Here is a 17,815-nt window from a genome sequence, read left to right on the forward strand (position 1 = left end):
CTTTCTTTCGCTTCACGGAACCCTGGGGTTCTGCGGAGCACCAATTGGGAAACACTCCTGTAGTCGATTAACCAATCAGCAAAAGCTTATAGATTAATGCTGTAGACTGCACGCATTCGCTCCTCCTCCAGTACATTTTTTTAGCAGGCAACAGGCAGCCGGTCCGCGAGGGGAGCTGGTTTTTAAACTGTCTCCCCTTGCGGACCAGCTCCCGTCTGGTACAGAGGCAGTGCGGAATGGCAGGGGGCTTCTCGGGAGCGGGGCTGGAGCACACTGGCTGCTGGCCCGGCTCTTGAGGACTATAGAATAGTCGAGTAACCAATAAGAATTTGTGCGGTTAATCGACTATTCGATTAACCGATATTTAACATCCTTAGAAAGGATGGCCTTGTAGTTAAAGCATGAGGGCAGGGCTTAATATGGGTTCAGTTCCCAGCTCCGCAGAAGACTTTGGAGAGCTTGGGCTGTTTTCTTATTGCCTGTGCCTCATTTTCCCCATCTGTCAAATGGAGATCATGTGATCCCCTAACAGGTGATCTGAGAGCCAGCTAATTTTTTGGAGGCATTTGCGTTTTTCAGGGAGGCCCATTGTAACACACACACTTGGCTCTCAGGGCTGGGTATGTCTGTTTGTCCGCTCCTTATCCCAAGGAGCATCAGGGCCTGGAGAAGCTTCCTTCTTACATGTGGGGAAACTGAGGCACAGAGATGGTGAATAACTCACCCAGGGAGTTGGCGTTAAAGCTGGTATCCAGACTCTGGAGATCCTGAGTCCCCCTCCTGCTCTCAGACTGCAAAATCAACTTGCGTCTGCTGCCTGCCAAACCCTTGCACTTCACGAGTATTGGGATCGGTTCTTCTCTGCTTGGCATGGTAAGGGATGGATTTGCAAAGACTGCCCACGCCGAATGCAGTCAGGGAGCAGGGTGCATGAGTTTGCATGTGCCAACGCTCGGTAGCTATTAGTTCTACTGGGCACGTCAGTAGCGTCTCTGAACAGGGACGTCAAATTCCGCCTGCCCTTTGCACCTCCAGTTCCCTACAACTTGCAGATTCACTGGTGTGTTTGTAAGGGGCTGCAAAGGCACAATAGGGAACTGTGCCAAAATAAAACTACTGGCACAGAGAGGAGTATGAACCCAACGAGTCATGAAATGTACTAACAGACTCATTTTGGGGAGGAAGATGTTGCCTGATCTAGGAATTCTGAATACTGAGTCCCCCTTCAGGAAAACTAAACCCATCTCCCCTCCTTCTTTCTGCACCTCCATGCTGTATTAAAGGCTCACATAGCATGCACGGGTGTGCACAGACTGCTAGTCCTTCATGTCCCCCCTACAGGGATCGCTTCGTGTTTTAGAAAACACTGTCCCATCCATCTTTCACACATTTTGATGACTGCAAAACAAGTGCCACGGTAAACTTACATCAAAGCAAAAAGGAAATCTATGCTCGAGTGTCAGGGTACTAGGGATTTGGACTAGGGATGCAAATGAAGACAACCGAAGTAGTTAGTGAAGCGGGGATTTAAATATCCCACGCTTCATTAACATGATATCACTGACATGAGATCAAAAAATGAGGAGTAATGTTAGTTCGGACTAAGGGCTTTAGTCCGAACTAATGTGTCCCGGCGCGCACTTCCTGGTTCGAATCAGCTGTGATTCGAACTAGCGCGCCGGCGAGATCATGTTAATGAAGCGCGGGATATTTAAATCCCTGCTTCATTAACTACTTTGGTCATCTCCATTTGCATCCCTAGACCGAACTAGGGATGCAGTGTAGATTTACCCTCAGATATCAAGTACTAAGCTGTAGAGCAGGACAGGGATTTGGCCCACCTTACACTTTGATCTGGTCTGCGGACTGCATCTGACCGCTTTCTATTTACATCCCGTTGCCTGTGCCATTGAATTTCCAGGCCCCGCCCCTTCCTCCCCAGGCCCCTCCCCCTTCCAGGGGGTGTAGCCCACCTGTGACAGTATACCAAAATTCATTAAGTGGCCCCCCTGCAAAAATTATTGCCCACCCCTGCAGTAGAGTAACCTTCCGTGAGAAGCAATAGATCTGCCCAGTGGCTTGGTGGATCTTAAAATTTGACTGTTTAAAAAAAAAGGGGGGGGGGGCAGATTGTCTGAATCAGTCTGGCATAGAACTGGATAACCTCCATGTCCTCTCACCTGAACATTATCCTTCCTGAGCCATCCCAAAGTAGGGGACTTTCTCATGCCGTTGATGCCAGAAATGCACGTTCTCTTCCCGATCTTCCCCTGGTAACTGTTTTAGCCTAAATATGCGGACTCATAAACTTTAAGGTCAGAAGGGACCATTATCATCATCTAGTCTGACCCCCCTGCACAGTGCAGGCCACAGAATCTCACCCACCCCCTCCTGTAATAATCCTCTCACCTATATCTCAGATATTGAAGTCCTCAAATGATGGTTTAAAGACCCCAAGATGCAGAGAATCCTCCAGCAAGTGAGCCGTGCCCCATGCTACAGAGGAAGGCCAAAAACCTCCAGGGCCTCTGCCAATCTACCCTGGAGGAAAATTCCTTCCCGACCCCAAATAGAGAGAGCTAAAGATGTCCCTGCAAGCCCTGTTAGTTCTTGGTTTTCTTCTCTGGGTCTAAAGAGAATCAGTCCCTCTCTGGTTTCAGTCTCTCTCCATCCTGTTATGGCTATGAGTGGCCTGTACTTAGCTGTTCAGAGCACACGGGTTTTCTTGTTGAGTGTGTTTCTATTTCTGGGCGGGTGCCTGCCACACTGACCTTGTTTTGCTTTTCTCTCTCCCCCTCCCCAGGGCTCTCTAATAGCCAGCATGGTTCTAGGTATCATCATTTTGAAAAAAAGGTAAATTCTGGCACCCTGATTCATCAGCACAATGACTGAGTCTGGTAAACCTCGTACAGAGTCCAGCAACAGTTGGCTCACGTGCAAAACTTTTTATCTGCAAAGTGCTTTAGGCCTGATCTACCATCCCCCCTCCCCAGAGTAAATGCCCTCCTCTCATAGATGGGGAAACCGAGTCATTGGAGTTAAGTGACATGCCAGATGCCAGGAAGAGAGTCAGTGTCACAGCTGGGATTGGGGTTCCAGCTCAGGCAAACCGAGGCTGACTAGGGAGCATTTTAGGGTCATAGCCTTGCATTTCTGCGCCACCCTCCTTCCGAGGAGCTCAGTCTGCGGTGAGCATCAGGCGACGAAGCCCTAAATCGCCCCTTATTGGCAGGGAGGTAGTGAAGGAGAGTTGGCCCCGGGTTCCTGCCTGTCCGCTGAAGAATCAGCGTGACTAGAAGCAGCCGGGGAGAGGGGGAACAGAGCGCTTTGTCACGCAGCAGCAGCCCCGTTGCTCCTGTTGCAGCCACCAACCCTCCGTGTGGGGTCTCTGCTTCAATGTTGGACAAGCAGCTTTTGGTTTCGCTGCTGGAGGAGCGGGTGGGGCTTTGCCCCCCTCCCGTGGCTGGTTTGTCTAAAGGATAAATTGACACCTAAGTGAGGTGCTGATGCCAGGGCTTGGAGCATGCAGGAACTGCATCCTCAGCACATTCGCGGATGACTCTAAGCTCGGGGGAGAGGTAGATATGTTGGAGGGCAGGGGTAGGGTCCAGAGTGACCTAGGCAAATTGGACGATTGGGCCAAAAGAAATCTGAGGAGGTTCCACAAGGGCAAATGCAGAGTACTTCCCTTGAGAGGGAAGAATCCCAAACATTGTTACAGGCTGGGGAGCGACTGGCTAAGCAGCAGTTCGGCAGAAAAGGCCCTGGGGATTCTGGTGGATGAGAAGCTGGATATGAGTCAACAAGGCGCCCTTGTAGCCAAAAAGGCGAATGGCATATTGGGGGGCATTAGGAGGAGCATTGCCAGCAGATCCAGAGACGTGATTATTCCCCTTAATTCGGCTCTGGTGAGGCCACATCGGGAGTATTGTGTCCAATTCTGTGCCCCCCACTATAGAAGGGATGTGGAGGCATTGGAGAGGGTCCAGAGGAGGGCGACCAAAATGATGAGGGGGCTGGAGTGCATGACCTATGAGGAGAGACTGAGAGATTTGGGTTTGTTTAGTCTGCAGAAGTGAAGAGTGAGGGGGGATTTGAGAGCAGCCTTCAACTCCCTGAAGGGAGGTTCCAAAGAGGCTGGAGAGAGGCTGTTCTCAGTGGTGGCAGATGGCAGAAGAAGGAGCAATGGTCTCAAGTTGCAGTGGGGGAGGTCTAGGTTGGATATTAGGAAAAGCTATTTCCCTAGGAGGGTGGGGGAGCACTGGGACGGGTTCCCTAGGGAGGGGGTGGAATCTCCATCCCTAGAGGTTTTTAACTCTCAGCTTGACCAAGACCTGGTTGGGATGATTTAGTTGGGATTGGTCCTGCTTTGGGCAGGAGGCCTGGCTTCATGACTCCTGAGGTCTCTTCTAGCCCTGGGATTCTGGGATTCTCTGAATGGGTTGTGTGAGGACGGGGTACTGCAGCGAGAGCTCTCCTCTGCTCCCCTTCCCATCCGGGAGTGGGTTTCAGGGAATGAAGAGTAAATGGCTCGAGCAAGAAAATAATTGGAATGACATGATCCTAATGCTCCCTGTTTGGTGATCTCGGGGGCTAGGAACCTGTTGGCCTTGGAAAGGAAGCACTTGCATCTCTGAGCATGGCGAGGCTGGAACCGAAAGAGCTTTCCCTGGGTTCCCTTCTGTTCCAGTTTCCAGTCAGTAGTTGCTGCAGATTTGCACCAGGGGAACAGAGTAGAATCAGGCCCCAGTGCATCTACAGTGTTGCATGGGGTGAGCGCTCCCAGGTTGGAAAGGGCAGAGGAGGGTGCTGAAGTCTCCTTGTTTTTCTCTTGTTACAGGTACAGCGTGTCCAAATACACATCCATCGCCCTGGTGTCAGTGGGGATCTTTGTCTGCACTTTCATGTCTGCCAAACAAGTGGTAAGGAATGCTTTTCAAGTGTCGCTTTGGACTGACGGGAAGAAAGTACACTGCCCGTTTTTTGTCTGCTTCCCTGGGGATCGCCTTCCCTCCAAGACGCCTGATTTTTGCTGGCCTTTGCATTTTTCTTTTAGTTCTCGGTGCCTTTTATGGCAGGCTGCTTAGTTTTTGCCTTCCTTAGGGGCACGCACGCTGAACATCAAGTTGCTTTCAGCCGCAAAGGAAACAAAAGAATTGGGGTTAATGTATTTAATGATTAGCTTTTGCGCTACCAATGTGTAGACACCGCCACTGCCAGTCTAAGCAATCTTAAAACTTCACTCTGGGCTTCCAGATCCAGTCACTTTTCAGACAAGAAATTCCAGGTCTGGCCCGAAACCAAGTGTGATTTTGGGGGAGGAGGGGTGTAAATTTGAGGATAAACAGGGTGGCAATTTTTTGTGAGCGAAGAGAGTGTGGTTTGGAGCTGGGGAGGATGCCCACAAATGGGTAACTTTTCTTCTTTGAGGTTTTTCCTTCTGGGTTTAGCATCAGAAGAGGTAAGGCTGGAAAATTGAAACTGACCATGGAGATCAGGCTTAGAGAGAGATGCAACTGTCTAGTGTCTTGGTGAAAGCTGGTTTAATTTGGCCTAGTTATGAGGGTCTTGCAAGCCTGCTAGAGACTTGTAGCGACAGGAATGCTTTGAGAGATGTTGCGTTTCACAAGCCTCTTCTAGGAAACAGGACGGCACTGCCTGTGTGGGGTTAAACTAGCTGGATGGGGGGAAAACACTTAAGGATACAGGGTCAGAAAGGACTCCTGGGTCATGGAGACCAATCTCCTGTTGTTACTAACGACTGTGGGGGGGGAGAAGCTTATAAGACTCTTATGGAGCCCAGACTGTGCCGTCGGTGTAAGCTGCTCTCTTGCTCTTTCACCGACAGCTGCTTACACCAAGTGTGCGGTGTATGGGGCAGGATTCTGCAGGATCCTGGCAGATTTAAATGCAGATTTCAGGAGATTACGGCATCACAGATGCATTAAACAGCTGAACTTCTAGACTAGACTAGTCGCAACAATCCGAGCTCACTTTAATAAGTGCACAGCAAATGCTGTGAGCAAGGCATGTGCCACAGAGCGCAGGGTGGGGCATCGGCGTATGCGCGTCCGGATCATTTTCAGTAGACACTGTCCTGAATAAGTCTGTTTTCCATCCTGCAAAAGGTGCTGTACGCCTGCGGGTCCTAGTACCTCCCCCTCTCTGAGCAGCGGGCCCCTCTTGCTTAGGAAGGCGACTCTACCGTGAGAGCTTTGCCTAGCGCTCTCCTTCTCTCACCCCCGTCCCGCTAAGATGACAAAATCGCCAAGGAAAGGACAGAAATGTTTGCAAATTGGAGACGCTTTTCCTGTCCGAGACTTGGGCTGGAACAGCATGTTACTGATTGTGAATATTGGTAACTGATTATATTTTCCAAATGCAACAAATAACCCCGAATACCAGCTTTGTCATAACACAGAGTCAGTCGAGGGTTAGGATAAAGGGAGGGGAAGCGATGTATCTTCAGCCCACATCATGGGCAGCGGGTAAAGGCCCAGCTGGGGAGGGCAAGCCAAAGCCCCGCCCCTTCTGCCTGGAGCCACACCCCTTTCCCCGAGAGCATGCCCCTTCGACAACCTCCCCCAGTGAAGCCCTGCCCAACCCCAGCTGGAAACCCTTCCCCGGCCCCCAGGGTGCTGCATGAGATGGCCCCAGCCTTCCCCGGCCCCCAAGGAGCTCCGGCATGGCCCTGGCCCCTTTCAGGCGGCTGGGCAGCGTAGGCAGTTTTGGGAAGGCAGTGACGTTCCTTGCCTACGTTACCCGCCGCCCCTGGCCCGCGTGTGACTTTGAAAGGGATGCTGGTTTTGTCTCTCCTCATAACCCAACCGTTCCGCTGAGGCGGGGGTGCGAGCAGTTTGCACCGGGTCTGCCACGTACCGCCTTCAACCAGAGGGGCGACGTGCAGGTGCCCTCGATACTCTATTTACCTCGCTTTGGAGCGCAGTCCCTCCGCTATGGGGAGCAGAGCGAGCCACTTGGAAGCTGCCCCTCTCTCTCCGTGGTAATGAGCCGTCTCTTCTCCCCGCCTCCCCAGGCTTCTCAGTCCAGCTCCGGCGAAGAGGACGGACTCCACGTCTTCCTGTGGTGGCTGTTAGGTCTGTAAGTGCGTGACGCTCATCGGCGTGGCGGTTAGGTTGGCTGGAGTTTCTCTCACGGGGCAGAGAGCTGGGTGACGCCCGGCTCCAGGGACCGGTTGCGTTCCCGCTGTCGATCGAAGCAGCATCACGGTGCCCCCTCTCGCCCTGTTGACAGAGCCGATCCCACGGCAAAAGGCTGCTTCCAACCAGCTGGTCAAAGATAGGATCTAATGTGCTCGTGTGAGGGGAGGATTGGGGATGGGGGTGGGTTGCTCCTAAGTGAATTTGGGAGATTCATGTGAAATCGAGACGGGCGGAGTCTGATCTCTGTTAGACGGGGGCCGCTGAGGGTCTGGGCCGCCCTCTGTAGCGCTGACGCCCCATAGGAGAGAGATGTGGGAGAACAACCCAAGAACTGTTGGCTTCTAGAAATGCCACAGCCATCAGCGGGGGCGGGGGAGTAAAAGAACTGCTTAGGGGTCAAAGGACGGTCTCAGTCCTGGACGTGGCTCCATGGACGTCAGCAGGTTTACACCAGGGCTGTATTCGGCCCCTAGATGCGTGCTGACAATATTGGCCCAATTCCTCCCTACAGCGGAGGGACCTTCTTGTCTGCAGCACCGGGGTGATGAACAGCGCCAAGAGGGAGCAGTTACCTGCCAGCGTGGGTGTAACCTGTGGGTGTGATGTAACACGGAGCCTTTTAGAAAACCGGCTCTTAAGAGTTGCCAGTCTTCACTTTCTGGCTGCTTTCAGGGGCTGCGGTTAATAGTAGAATTGGAAGGGAACTCGAGAGGTCATCAGGTCCAGTCCCCTGCCTCACGGCAGGACCAAGCACCGTCTAGACCAGCGTTTCCCAATTTTATTTGGCCACGGAACCCTTTTCAGCTTAAAAGAATTTCAAGGAACCCCTAGGGTTGTCAGGGTAAAATTTGTCAAGCAAATTTAGTTTCATCTATACTGCTCCCTTCTTGTGCAAAAGCCTATGCAAATGAAGCACGGATTAGCATATTGCCAGGCATCATTTGCATAATTAATTAGGGGCCGTTTTTGTGCAAAAGCCTCTTCCTCATTTTTTCAGGAAGAATGGCTCTTACGCAAAAGCCTCTTGTGCAAAAACGGCCCCATATTAATTATGCAAATGAAGCACAGCAATATGCTAAGATGAGCTTCATTTGCATAGGCTTTTGCGCAAGAAGGAAGCAGTATAGACGTAGCCTTTGTGAGGGGGAGGGGGAGTGCCTCGTTTTCGCGGAACCCTTACTTTCGCTTCACGGAACCTCGGGGTTCTGTGGAGCACCAATTGGGTAACAATGATCTAGACCGTCCCTGAGAGGTGTCTGTCCAATCTGCTCTGAAATATCTCCAGAAATGGGGATTCCACAACCTCCCTAGGCAACTTATTCCAGTGTTTGACCACCCTGACAGTTAGGAACCTTTTCCTAATGTCCAATTTCAACCTCCCTTGCTGCAGTTTAAGCCCATTGCTTCTTGTCCTATCCTCGGAGGCCAGGAGAACAATTTTTCTCCCTGTAACACCCTTTTCGATAATAGGAAACTGCCGTCATGTCCTCTCTCGGTCTTCTCTTTTCTACTCTAAACAAGCCCAATTCTTCCAGTTTTCCCTCACAGGTCAAGGTTTCTAGACCTTGAATCATTCTTGTTGCTCTTCTCTGGACTTTCTCCAGTTTCTCCACTTCTCTCTCAAAATGTGGTGCCGAGAACTGGACACAAGACTCCAGCTGAGGCCTAATTAGTGCAGAGCAGAGCGGAAGAATGACTCCTCGTGTCTTGCTCACGTATAGTCCCTAGTCTCTTTGTAAGTGGGGCGCTTACCCTGCAGGGGCCAGCTTCCGATTTTCAAAATCAGTCCGGGGGAGAGGGGATAACAAGCCGCTAAATCACTTTTGAAAATGGGCCTGAGGTGCTTACCTCCTCTTGACTTGCAAGGAGACCCAACACCCAAGTCACATGGGTAAAATAGTCAACTGCCCCATGGCTGCCGCTCCAGTCTCTCCTGGGCTTTCCCGTTCTCTTGCGTTTCAAGCCAAGCCTGGAGATCTGCCAGTGCTGATTGACTGGCAGTTTGTGAAGTCCTGGGGCCGGACAGTAAGGCTGCTTTTGTGTTACAGGTATCGCAGCCCTGACCTTCGCCCTCCTTATGTCGGCCAGAATGGGGATCTTCCAAGAGACCCTCTACAAGCAGTTTGGGAAGCATTCCAAGGAGGCGCTGTTCTACAATGTAAGTGGCTCTTGGCTTTACCTCCGGCCACCCGCTTCTGAATAAACATGTCGTCAGGGCCGTGACAAGGGTGGGGCAAGCGGGGCGTCCGCCAAGATGCAATAAGTAAAAATAATAAGCTGGAAAAGTGAAGTGCGCGACACAGGCTCCCCTAAGAAGAGGGGGCGCAGAATTCCAATTTGCCTCCGGACGCAAAACATGCCTAGTTACGGCGCTGCATGTCATGCAGCTTTCCAGCCTGCTCTGTGGGATAGAAACACTGACCAGGGTGGGAACAGTTTTAGAGAAAATGCAGAACGTTAGATGCTTGGTCAGAGCCATGCGGGTCATCCCTAGACAATGTCTTGTAGTCCAGTGGCCGCAAGTCTCCTTGAGCATACGGTGTCCTTTTCAATCTCTTAAAATGTTATGGACCCCTCACGTCCCTCAGCCGCGCTCCTTCCCGGGTTGAAGGACGTGCTGGCCGCGAGAGGCTCCCTGCGGATCCCCTACAGTATCGACGGGGGACCCCCAGGGGTCCGCGGACCACAGGTTGGGAACTGCTGTTGTAGGGGATAATCCTACATTTTATAATAGGTCTCTTCCGAGCTCTACGTCCTGTGCTGCAGGGATGTAAATGCCCCTTCAAGAAGTTACCCGGTTAAGCTGGGGTGGGGAACCTTTTTTTGGGTTGGGGGCTGCTGTCCCACAGAAAAGTTAGTCGGGGGCCGCTCACAAGTAGGAAGCAAAAAAAACCTAACTGATGTAGCCCCCGACTGAGTAGGAGAAAGATACTCCCCACGTTCCCTTCGCACACCAGAGCGCGGGGCGTGGGGGGGCAGGGAGGTAGATTTTGTGTGCCCCAGTGCTGCAGCGGGGACAGCAGGGACTGGAGCACCTTTGTGGGCTCTGCCAATGGTGGGGGGCTGGGGCCTGGCAAACCTGGGGCCGAATCCGGCCCCTCGGCCTTAGGTTCCTCGCTGCGTTAAACGATATAATTTTAATCGGTTAACTGGGGGCCAGACAGCCTGCCACAGTGGGAGAGGCTGCTGCCTCTCTCACCAGTTAATCAGATAAGCATCAAGTAACCCTAACTGGGTAGCCTTTTACATCCCAGCTATGATGCCAGATTTGCTGTACTGCAGGGGGTTGGGGAAATGAGGCCTACAGGGACCAAACACTGTCCCCAAACCTCTCCCTCAGATGTTTGCCCTTTAGAACAGGAAGGCTGGGTCAAGGGATGCATGTCATCCTGCTGAGAGTGACTGGTGGGTTTTGTCGCGGGATAGGAGGGATGGATCAACTGTACATGAGCTGGTGTTTAAGTCTCGGCTTGACAAAGCCCTGGCCGGGTTGATTTAGTTGGGATTGGTCCTGCCTAGAGCAGGGGGCTGGACTTGATGACCTTCTGAGGTCTCTTCCAGCTCTGTGAGTCTATGATTCAGCTTGTACAAGGGCCACCATTAACGCTAATGCATTTTTCCTTTGAGTGGTCGAAATGCACTGATGTGACGTCTCCGCAGGGTGCCGTTTTAAACTGCTGCGTTGACTTTCTCTCTCTTGCTACAGCACGCTCTGCCTCTCCCTGGCTTCCTCCTCCTCGCCCCGGACATCTACGCCCATGCTGTTCTCTTCAGCCAGTCTGGTGAGTTTTCTTTGGGCAAGTCGCTGCTCAGATGGATTCCTGCCATGCAGGAACCTCTGGGTGAGTTTTCTGGGTGGTGGTTATGCAGGTCGGCCTAAGCGATGACAGTGAATGACTCTAGAGAATGCTTTAACCCAGCAAAGGAAATAGAAACTCGTTGTCTAAGTTCCCAGCCCTGCTAATACATCCGTGTTTAACTCTTAGCAGTGGTCCTGTCTAAATCAGTGGGTACGTTGGTGTGCGTAAAGTTACCCGCACAAGTGAAACCTCAAACGCTGGTGAATTATTAAATAAACCCCACCTCTCATCACAGAACCCCAGTGTTTTCTGACAGCCAGAACCTTTTCATAGAATCCCAGGGCTAGAAGAGACCCCAGGAGTCAGCAAGTCCAGCCCCCTGCCCTAAGCAAGACCAACCCCAATTCAATCGTCCCAGCCAGAGCTTGGTCAAGCCAGGTCTTAAACACCTCTAGGGATGGAGATTCCACCCCCTCCCTAGGGAACCCATCCCAGTGCTTATTTTGTTAACAGGCTCCCCTGTAGTGTCCAGTTCCTCTTCCCTGGTCAGTAACAGCCATTTTAAAATAAAAATGTTGATACTTGAGGGGAAGCGGGGCTGTTCTTCCTCCCCATTCGGAAAATCAAGGGGTAACCGATTTCATGTCTGCAGTCGCACACGGGAAACCTCGGCACGGGGTGGGGGGTGAGCACAGCGGGAAGGGACAGGCCAGATTCTCTGGTTGGCGTAGCTCTGAAACGGGAACCAGTGAAGCGGCGGTGAGTGCGTCTGAGTGGACGCGCTGGGCGAGAACACCAGAACCGTCTTCAGGCAGCTTTTTGAGGCAAGCGTCTCCAGTCGGGGATGGCCAGCCCAGGGCAGCCTGCGTGACGTTTCCTTCCCGCCCCGCTAAGCGCGCAGAAGCCTGGGCAAGCCGCAATTCGGATTGATACGGGCTGAGAGTTCAGGAACGCACGGCTCCGGCGGCTTTGCCCAGCCGGGGTGTGGAATGCACAGACAGTGGTAGACCGAAGTGCCGTCTCCTAGGGCTGGAACACCTACAAGGGGGAAAAATAGGAGGGTCAGTACCTCCCCCTTCCCCACCAGGATCTCCTGCCCACCAGCTCCAATCCAGCACCTCTGTTCCACAGCATCCCGGGAGGTGCTGGGGAGCAAGGGGGAGGAGCTAGGCGAGGAAGCGGTGGAGTGGGGGCGGAGCCTGGGGCGGAGCCAGAGTCGAGCACCCCCAGCAGCTGAATAAGTGGGTGCCTATGGCAGCAGACTCCGTGGTGAGAGAGGCCACCTCCCTGTGAGATCTCTGTCCAGCCCGAACAGGTTACCGCTCTGGGTCAGATCCGGGGCCTTTCCAGAGCCGGTGGCCTCCAGGGCTGTGGCGTACGTCTCCCTCGCACAGGCAGCCACAGGGCAAGCTCCCTCTGCCGGGCTCTCTGAGGGAGACGCTATTGGGGGAGCGTCCCTGAGGAGACCACCGAGAAGGGGGCGAGTCGCTGTGGCGTGCGGCTCGAGGAGGGGCTGAGACCAGCCGTGGACCTTTCTCCTTTCCTCTCTCCTCACAGAGCCATTCCAAGTCCCGGGGATTGGGCTGACCTTGCCCGTCATGTGGTTCTACCTCATCATGAACGTCGTCACACAGTATCCTTCTCACGCGTGGGCGGCAGGGCCCGGGCGGGCGGCAAGGATGCCAGTGTGCTGGGGAAACGGGGCCTGAAGATTAGTCGTGTAAATCCCGCCCTGCACGCTCGGACCTCCCTGAGCTCAGGGCTGAGGCCTCCGTCAGCAGCTGCAGCCGAGTATTGGCAGGGGGGTTAAGCCAGACACAACAGCTAGCCCTGTCTGTGGGGTGGAGCTGTAGGGGGAGAGCAGGGCTGGAAGAGAAGGGGCAGGGCGGAGGGGCGGGAAGAGCTGTGGGGGGAGCAGGGCTGGAAGAGAAGGGGGCAGAGCGGAGGGGCAGGGTGGAGCTGTGTGGGGAGCAGGGCTGGAAGAGAAGGGGGCAGGGTGGAGCTGTGTGGGGAGCAGGGCTGGAAGAGAAGCGGCAGAGCAGAGGGGGCAGGGTGGAGCTGTGGGGGGAGCAGGGCTGGAAGAGAAGGGGCAGGGCGGAGGAGCAGGGTGGAGCTGTGGGGGGAGCAGGGCTGGAAGAGAAGCGGCAGAGCAGAGGGGGCAGGGTGGAGCTGTGGGGGGAGCAGGGCTGGAAGAGAAGGGGCAGGGCGGAGGGGGCAGGGTGCAGCTGTGGGGGGAGCAGGGCTGGAAGAGAAGGGGCAGGGAGGAGGGGCAGGGTGGAGCTGTGGGGGGAGCAGGGCTGGAAGAGAAGGGGGCAGAGCGGAGGGGGCAGGGTGGAGCTGTGGGGAGAAGAGTTGGGGGGCAGAGCGGAGGGGCAGGGTGCAGCTGTGGGGAGAAGAGTTGGGGGGCAGAGCGGAGGGGCAGGGTGCAGCTGTGGGGAGAAGAGTTGGGGGGCAGAGCGGAGGGGCAGGGTGCAGCTGTGGGGGGAGCAGGGCTGGAAGAGAAGGGGCAGGGCGGAGGGGCGGGAAGAGCTGTGGGGGGAGCAGGGCTGGAAGAGAAGGGGCAGGGCGGAGGGGTGGGAAGAGCTGTGCCCGCAGGACCACGCGGAGGAGGTGTTGTGGGTCAGGCCGGAGGGGCGTTGGCAGAGCTGGGTGCCAGGGTCTCAGGACTGCACGGCAGGTTTGGCGGCTCAGGAAGCCGCGCTGAGCTCCACTGATGTGGCTCAACCTGCCGCCCTCCCCCTGGGTTTCCCGAGCGCTGAATCTTCCCCCGGTCCCCGTGTTTCCCGGCGGCTGGCCACCGGCCTGTGCTTCTCCTGGCTCGCTGCCCCTGAACTCGCCCCTCAGATACGTGTGCATTCGGGGCGTCTTCACCCTCACCACGGAGTGCCCCTCCCTCACCGTCACCCTGGTGGTGACGCTGCGCAAGTTCGTCAGCCTCATCTTCTCCATCCTGTACTTCCGCAACCCCTTCACTGCCTGGCACTGGCTCGGCACCTTCTTCGTCTTCGTGGGCACCCTCCTGTACGCCGAAGTGTGGAGCAGCCTGGGGGCCGGGCGGAGGAAGGAGGCCAAGGAGGAGTGACAGGCTGCCTCCACGAGGACCTTTTGGATGGTTTTACAGGACGAAACGCCGAGGGGTTGGTTCTATAATACAGACGAGCTGCTGGCAGGGCCGAGCTGCTGGGGAGCTTGTAGCCCCCCCGGGAAGCGGGAGAGGGGTTTAGAAATGGCAGCCCCTTTAGCTTTAAAATGGCCTTTTTAAAATTTGTAATACTGTAAAGGAGACGTGTGTCTGTTAGCTGCTAGCCCCTGCCTGTGGTGTTCCTGGCCCGCCCTCCCTGCCCGCCACAGAAGTCGGTCTGATTGAACCCCCTGGCTGCCGTTCCTTACCGGTCTCACGGTTTTACTAGTGGCGGAGCGCAGAGCCAGGGTGCGCTTGAGCCCACACCTGCCTGGTGTTGCTACGGCCCAGCGCGCCGTCGTCATGCTCCGTGACGAAGCGTGGATGCTGAAGCCCGGCCTCTGGGCTCACTGCCTAGCAACGGGGCATTCAAAACCAGCGCTGCCCGCTCTTCCAATGTCTCCCGATCCCGCTGGGAAATCTCCACCGTTCTCGGCTCGCTGCACGGGGCTAGGAATGGTGCATTCTGCGCCGGCACCGAGCCCGCGGGGAGACTCCATTTGTGATATCGTGTGGTGGGCTCTTTAGCAAGCCCAGAAGCGCGCCTGAGAGTCACTGAGCTAGGAAGGACTTTTAACCCATCTGTAACGCTAGTCCCGGCCTTCTGCTTCGTCTAGGGCTTGACTCAATTTCTCTTGACTCAGTTTCTCTTCACGGTCACATTTGCAAGCACAGGTGGCAAACGGCACCGGAGGACTCCATTGTCCACTGTGCAGTTCGCAGGCAGGGTTTTTTCCCCACTCCTAATTTCTAGCATAGCCATGAGCCAAAGAGCCCAGCAGGTTCTGCAGGCTGATTTAGAGCCGCGGTGCCTCCTAGCCAAGCCGAAAGGGTTTGTGAAGATGGGACTAATTAGAAGTTAGACTATTGTACTGGCGCACCAGGCAGTAGCCAAGAGGGAGCGAGCTGGAGTCTGTTGCCTCTGCAGAGCTAAGGTAGAAGCTTGCTTTGCGTTACCGGACACGGCCTCTTGGATCCCCTCTGCAGAGGAGAACCACTTCACGGAGCGAGGCGCCCCGTTAAATCATAGTGCTCCCCCGCATTCCCGTGGTTCAGTGTCCCCAGAATCCTGCACCAATCTAACATGGCGCGTTCCCTACGGTCCCTCCTCTGCTGTGGCGGATCCTGCAATGTTGGCCACAGAGGTGGCTTCTGCTGAGCGTCAGGCTAAGCGTCAATGCAAGATCCAGCAGCCAACCCTTACAATAGATGGAGATCTACCTATCTCATAGAGCCGGAAGGGACCTTGAGAGGTCAGGGAGTCCAGTCCGCTGCGCTCCCAGCGGGACCGAGCACCATCCCTGACAGATTTGCCCCAAATGGCCTCAAGGATTGAGCTGTCAACCCTGGGTTTAGCAGGCTATTGCTCAACCCCTGAGCTATCCCTCCCCCAACTGTAGTTATGAATAGTCCCATGTCCCCCCACCCATGTTACGCTGTGAGTGTGGGCTGTGCGCGGCCTAGCGTTGGCCTGCAAGTGCACGGACAAGTCGTCCTGGCAACAGCAGTGTTAGGAATGGGCTTGCGCAGGGCGTGGCGCATGTACAAGGCATGGTGGCAAGGTTCTTTGTTCTCCTTTGTAGGAGCAAGGAGGAAAGAAAGAAACCTGGGGTGCTGTTTGGGGGCGAACGTTAGACCTACGCGGATCGGAGTGCAAGCCACGACGTTCTGCATTAGAGTAGTATTACCACCCTCTTGCCGCTAGCCGCGCATCTGAGTGGAGTAAAACTTGATAGTCAGCCGTTGGCTCTGTCAGCGGAGAACGAGGACTGAATTAGCCCCCATAATGACCTTCAGTGGTGTCCCTCTAGGTGATAGTTGCTTCCTCGTGGGAAAACTTGTGTTCCCGTGTCCGGTAACTCTTCTCTCGCTAGCTGGGCACCCAGCAGCCTGGTTACCTCCCTGTTTTCAGCTGTCTTGGCTCTGAGCAGCTGCCTAAACCAGCGCGCAGCTTCCTTCCTTTGCGATTTCAAGTGTCTGCTTATCACAGAGAGCCGTCAGTACGTTCTGAGTGCAAAGGCCGCGCCCGACCGGCTCTCCTTTTCACACTCCATTGTTTCTGACGCCCTTCGCTTTGACAAGGCTGGTTCCGTTGACTGCACCTGCAGTTTGTCAGCCAGCACACGAGCCAACCTCCCTGTGTTACAATCAGTGTTTGAGTGCAAGGGATCCACTGCCGTAGAAGTTCGTTCTTCCCTATGGCTGTGACGCCGTCCATAGCAGAATGGCGTTGGCATCTAGTTCAGAGCCGTATCCTTGCGGAGCAGAATGAACTGTCTTCGGCGTGCCCCAAATGGCACCTGGCTTTCAAAGTATTTTCTTAGGCAGGGGGAGAATCAACCTGGCTGTTCACTAAGAGGTCTAGCCTTCCCTCCCACAAACAACTCCGTTTAAATGCTGCTTCCGCTCACGAGCTGGTCTAGACGTACCCCAGGAAAGGCCTTTCCACCTCGGTCTTCATCACGGGGAAAAAGCGATTTACAGACTCGGAGCAGGGAGCGTGCGCCGCACGAGTAGAATTCAGTGTTAAAGCAGCAGTAAAGCTTGTTAGATCAAAGAGTATGGGGCTGAGACCTGGTGTCGAATTCAGCCCTGGGCCCCACTCCGGATGGGGCCAGTGTAGACTAGCAGCCGATGTGGCTTCTGTCGTTTGGGTTCGCTGGTGCTAGCCGAACTATAGCTCGGGAAGTGCAATGGTGAATGTAACATTGCGTGTGTACGTGGATCACCCTTTGTTTAGCAGCTAGACTGTATGTGAGCTCCCGTTTCGGGGGGGCTGGTGCTTTTGGTTTTTTGCCACGTTCTGTGTTTGGATTTTATTGGAATGAACTCACCCTGATGGTTTTCCATCTCCCTGGTTACTGTGCAGTTGTGGCGTTGTAGAATAGTTCTCGCCAGACATTGGCTTCCCTCCCGCCTTCAAGAATAAGTGATCGTCTGAGAGTGGGGGAAATGGCGGGAGGGAAGGAAAATGCGGAGACACTCGCACTGCCTGGAGATGCTCTGGTAGGGTCACAGAGTCTGGGGAGTGAATTTTTTTTTAAATATGCACCTGAATGACTGACAATGATTTACTGCCTATGCAAGTAGATACTTGAAGAAGCCCAGCACCGAAGATCTGAAATGCTTTCTGGATGGAAGTAGAGATTTATGTTTGGGGGGAACGGGGGGGAGGGTAAATTAAAAAAAATCTGCTTGTGACTCTTGGCTTTTCTTGTGAGTGCCGACTGCGACGGTCATTGTCCTGTGTTCCTTCCGCGGCGTTGGGGACGTCACCCGGGTGCTGCTGCCATGGAGTCATGCTGCCTTCCGTGGGTGGGCGCTCTGGTTTCAGGGCTACGCTTCCCACGGGCGCCGCTGGGCCGCGGCTCGCTCCAGAAGGTCAGTCGCTTGTGGTCAACGTTGGTTGGCCAACAGACATGAACACTGAGCCCTTCTCTTTCTGTGGCTACCAGCACCAATTCCAGAGAGTCTTGACCATCCGTCAGGGAAGAACACGCTGAGGAGGAAGGCAGGCAGGCAGCCAAATCAGAGTTAGAAGTGGGCGCTGGAGGCCAAGTTTTCTCCAATGGGGAAGGAGCCCCCCTCTCTACCAGAGTGGAAAACCAAGCCCTTTGATTTTCTTGTCTAGTTGGGAGGACACGGCTGCTGAGAGAGCTAACTTCTCCAAA

At 54.4% G+C, this 17,815-nt stretch overlaps 1 protein-coding gene across 1 annotated transcript in view; it reads left to right on the top strand.

Annotated features, from left to right (window-relative positions):
* Positions 1-17,020, top strand: part of SLC35B4 (solute carrier family 35 member B4) — a 28,899-nt gene extending 11,879 nt beyond the window's left edge. The window contains exons 4-10 of the mRNA XM_075925616.2: positions 2,804-2,853; positions 4,841-4,922; positions 7,037-7,097; positions 9,212-9,321; positions 10,870-10,945; positions 12,521-12,596; positions 13,808-17,020. Of these exons, the coding sequence (XP_075781731.1) occupies positions 2,804-2,853; positions 4,841-4,922; positions 7,037-7,097; positions 9,212-9,321; positions 10,870-10,945; positions 12,521-12,596; positions 13,808-14,045 (693 nt within the window). The 3' untranslated portion in view covers positions 14,046-17,020. The remainder of the gene's footprint in view (positions 1-2,803; positions 2,854-4,840; positions 4,923-7,036; positions 7,098-9,211; positions 9,322-10,869; positions 10,946-12,520; positions 12,597-13,807) is intronic.
* The last annotated feature ends 795 nt before the right edge of the window (positions 17,021-17,815 follow it).

The sequence above is a fragment of the Pelodiscus sinensis genome, chromosome 1 (assembly GCF_052426305.1).
Source record: "Pelodiscus sinensis isolate ZL-2025 chromosome 1, ASM5242630v1, whole genome shotgun sequence".
Classification (NCBI taxonomy): Eukaryota; Metazoa; Chordata; order Testudines; family Trionychidae; genus Pelodiscus; species Pelodiscus sinensis.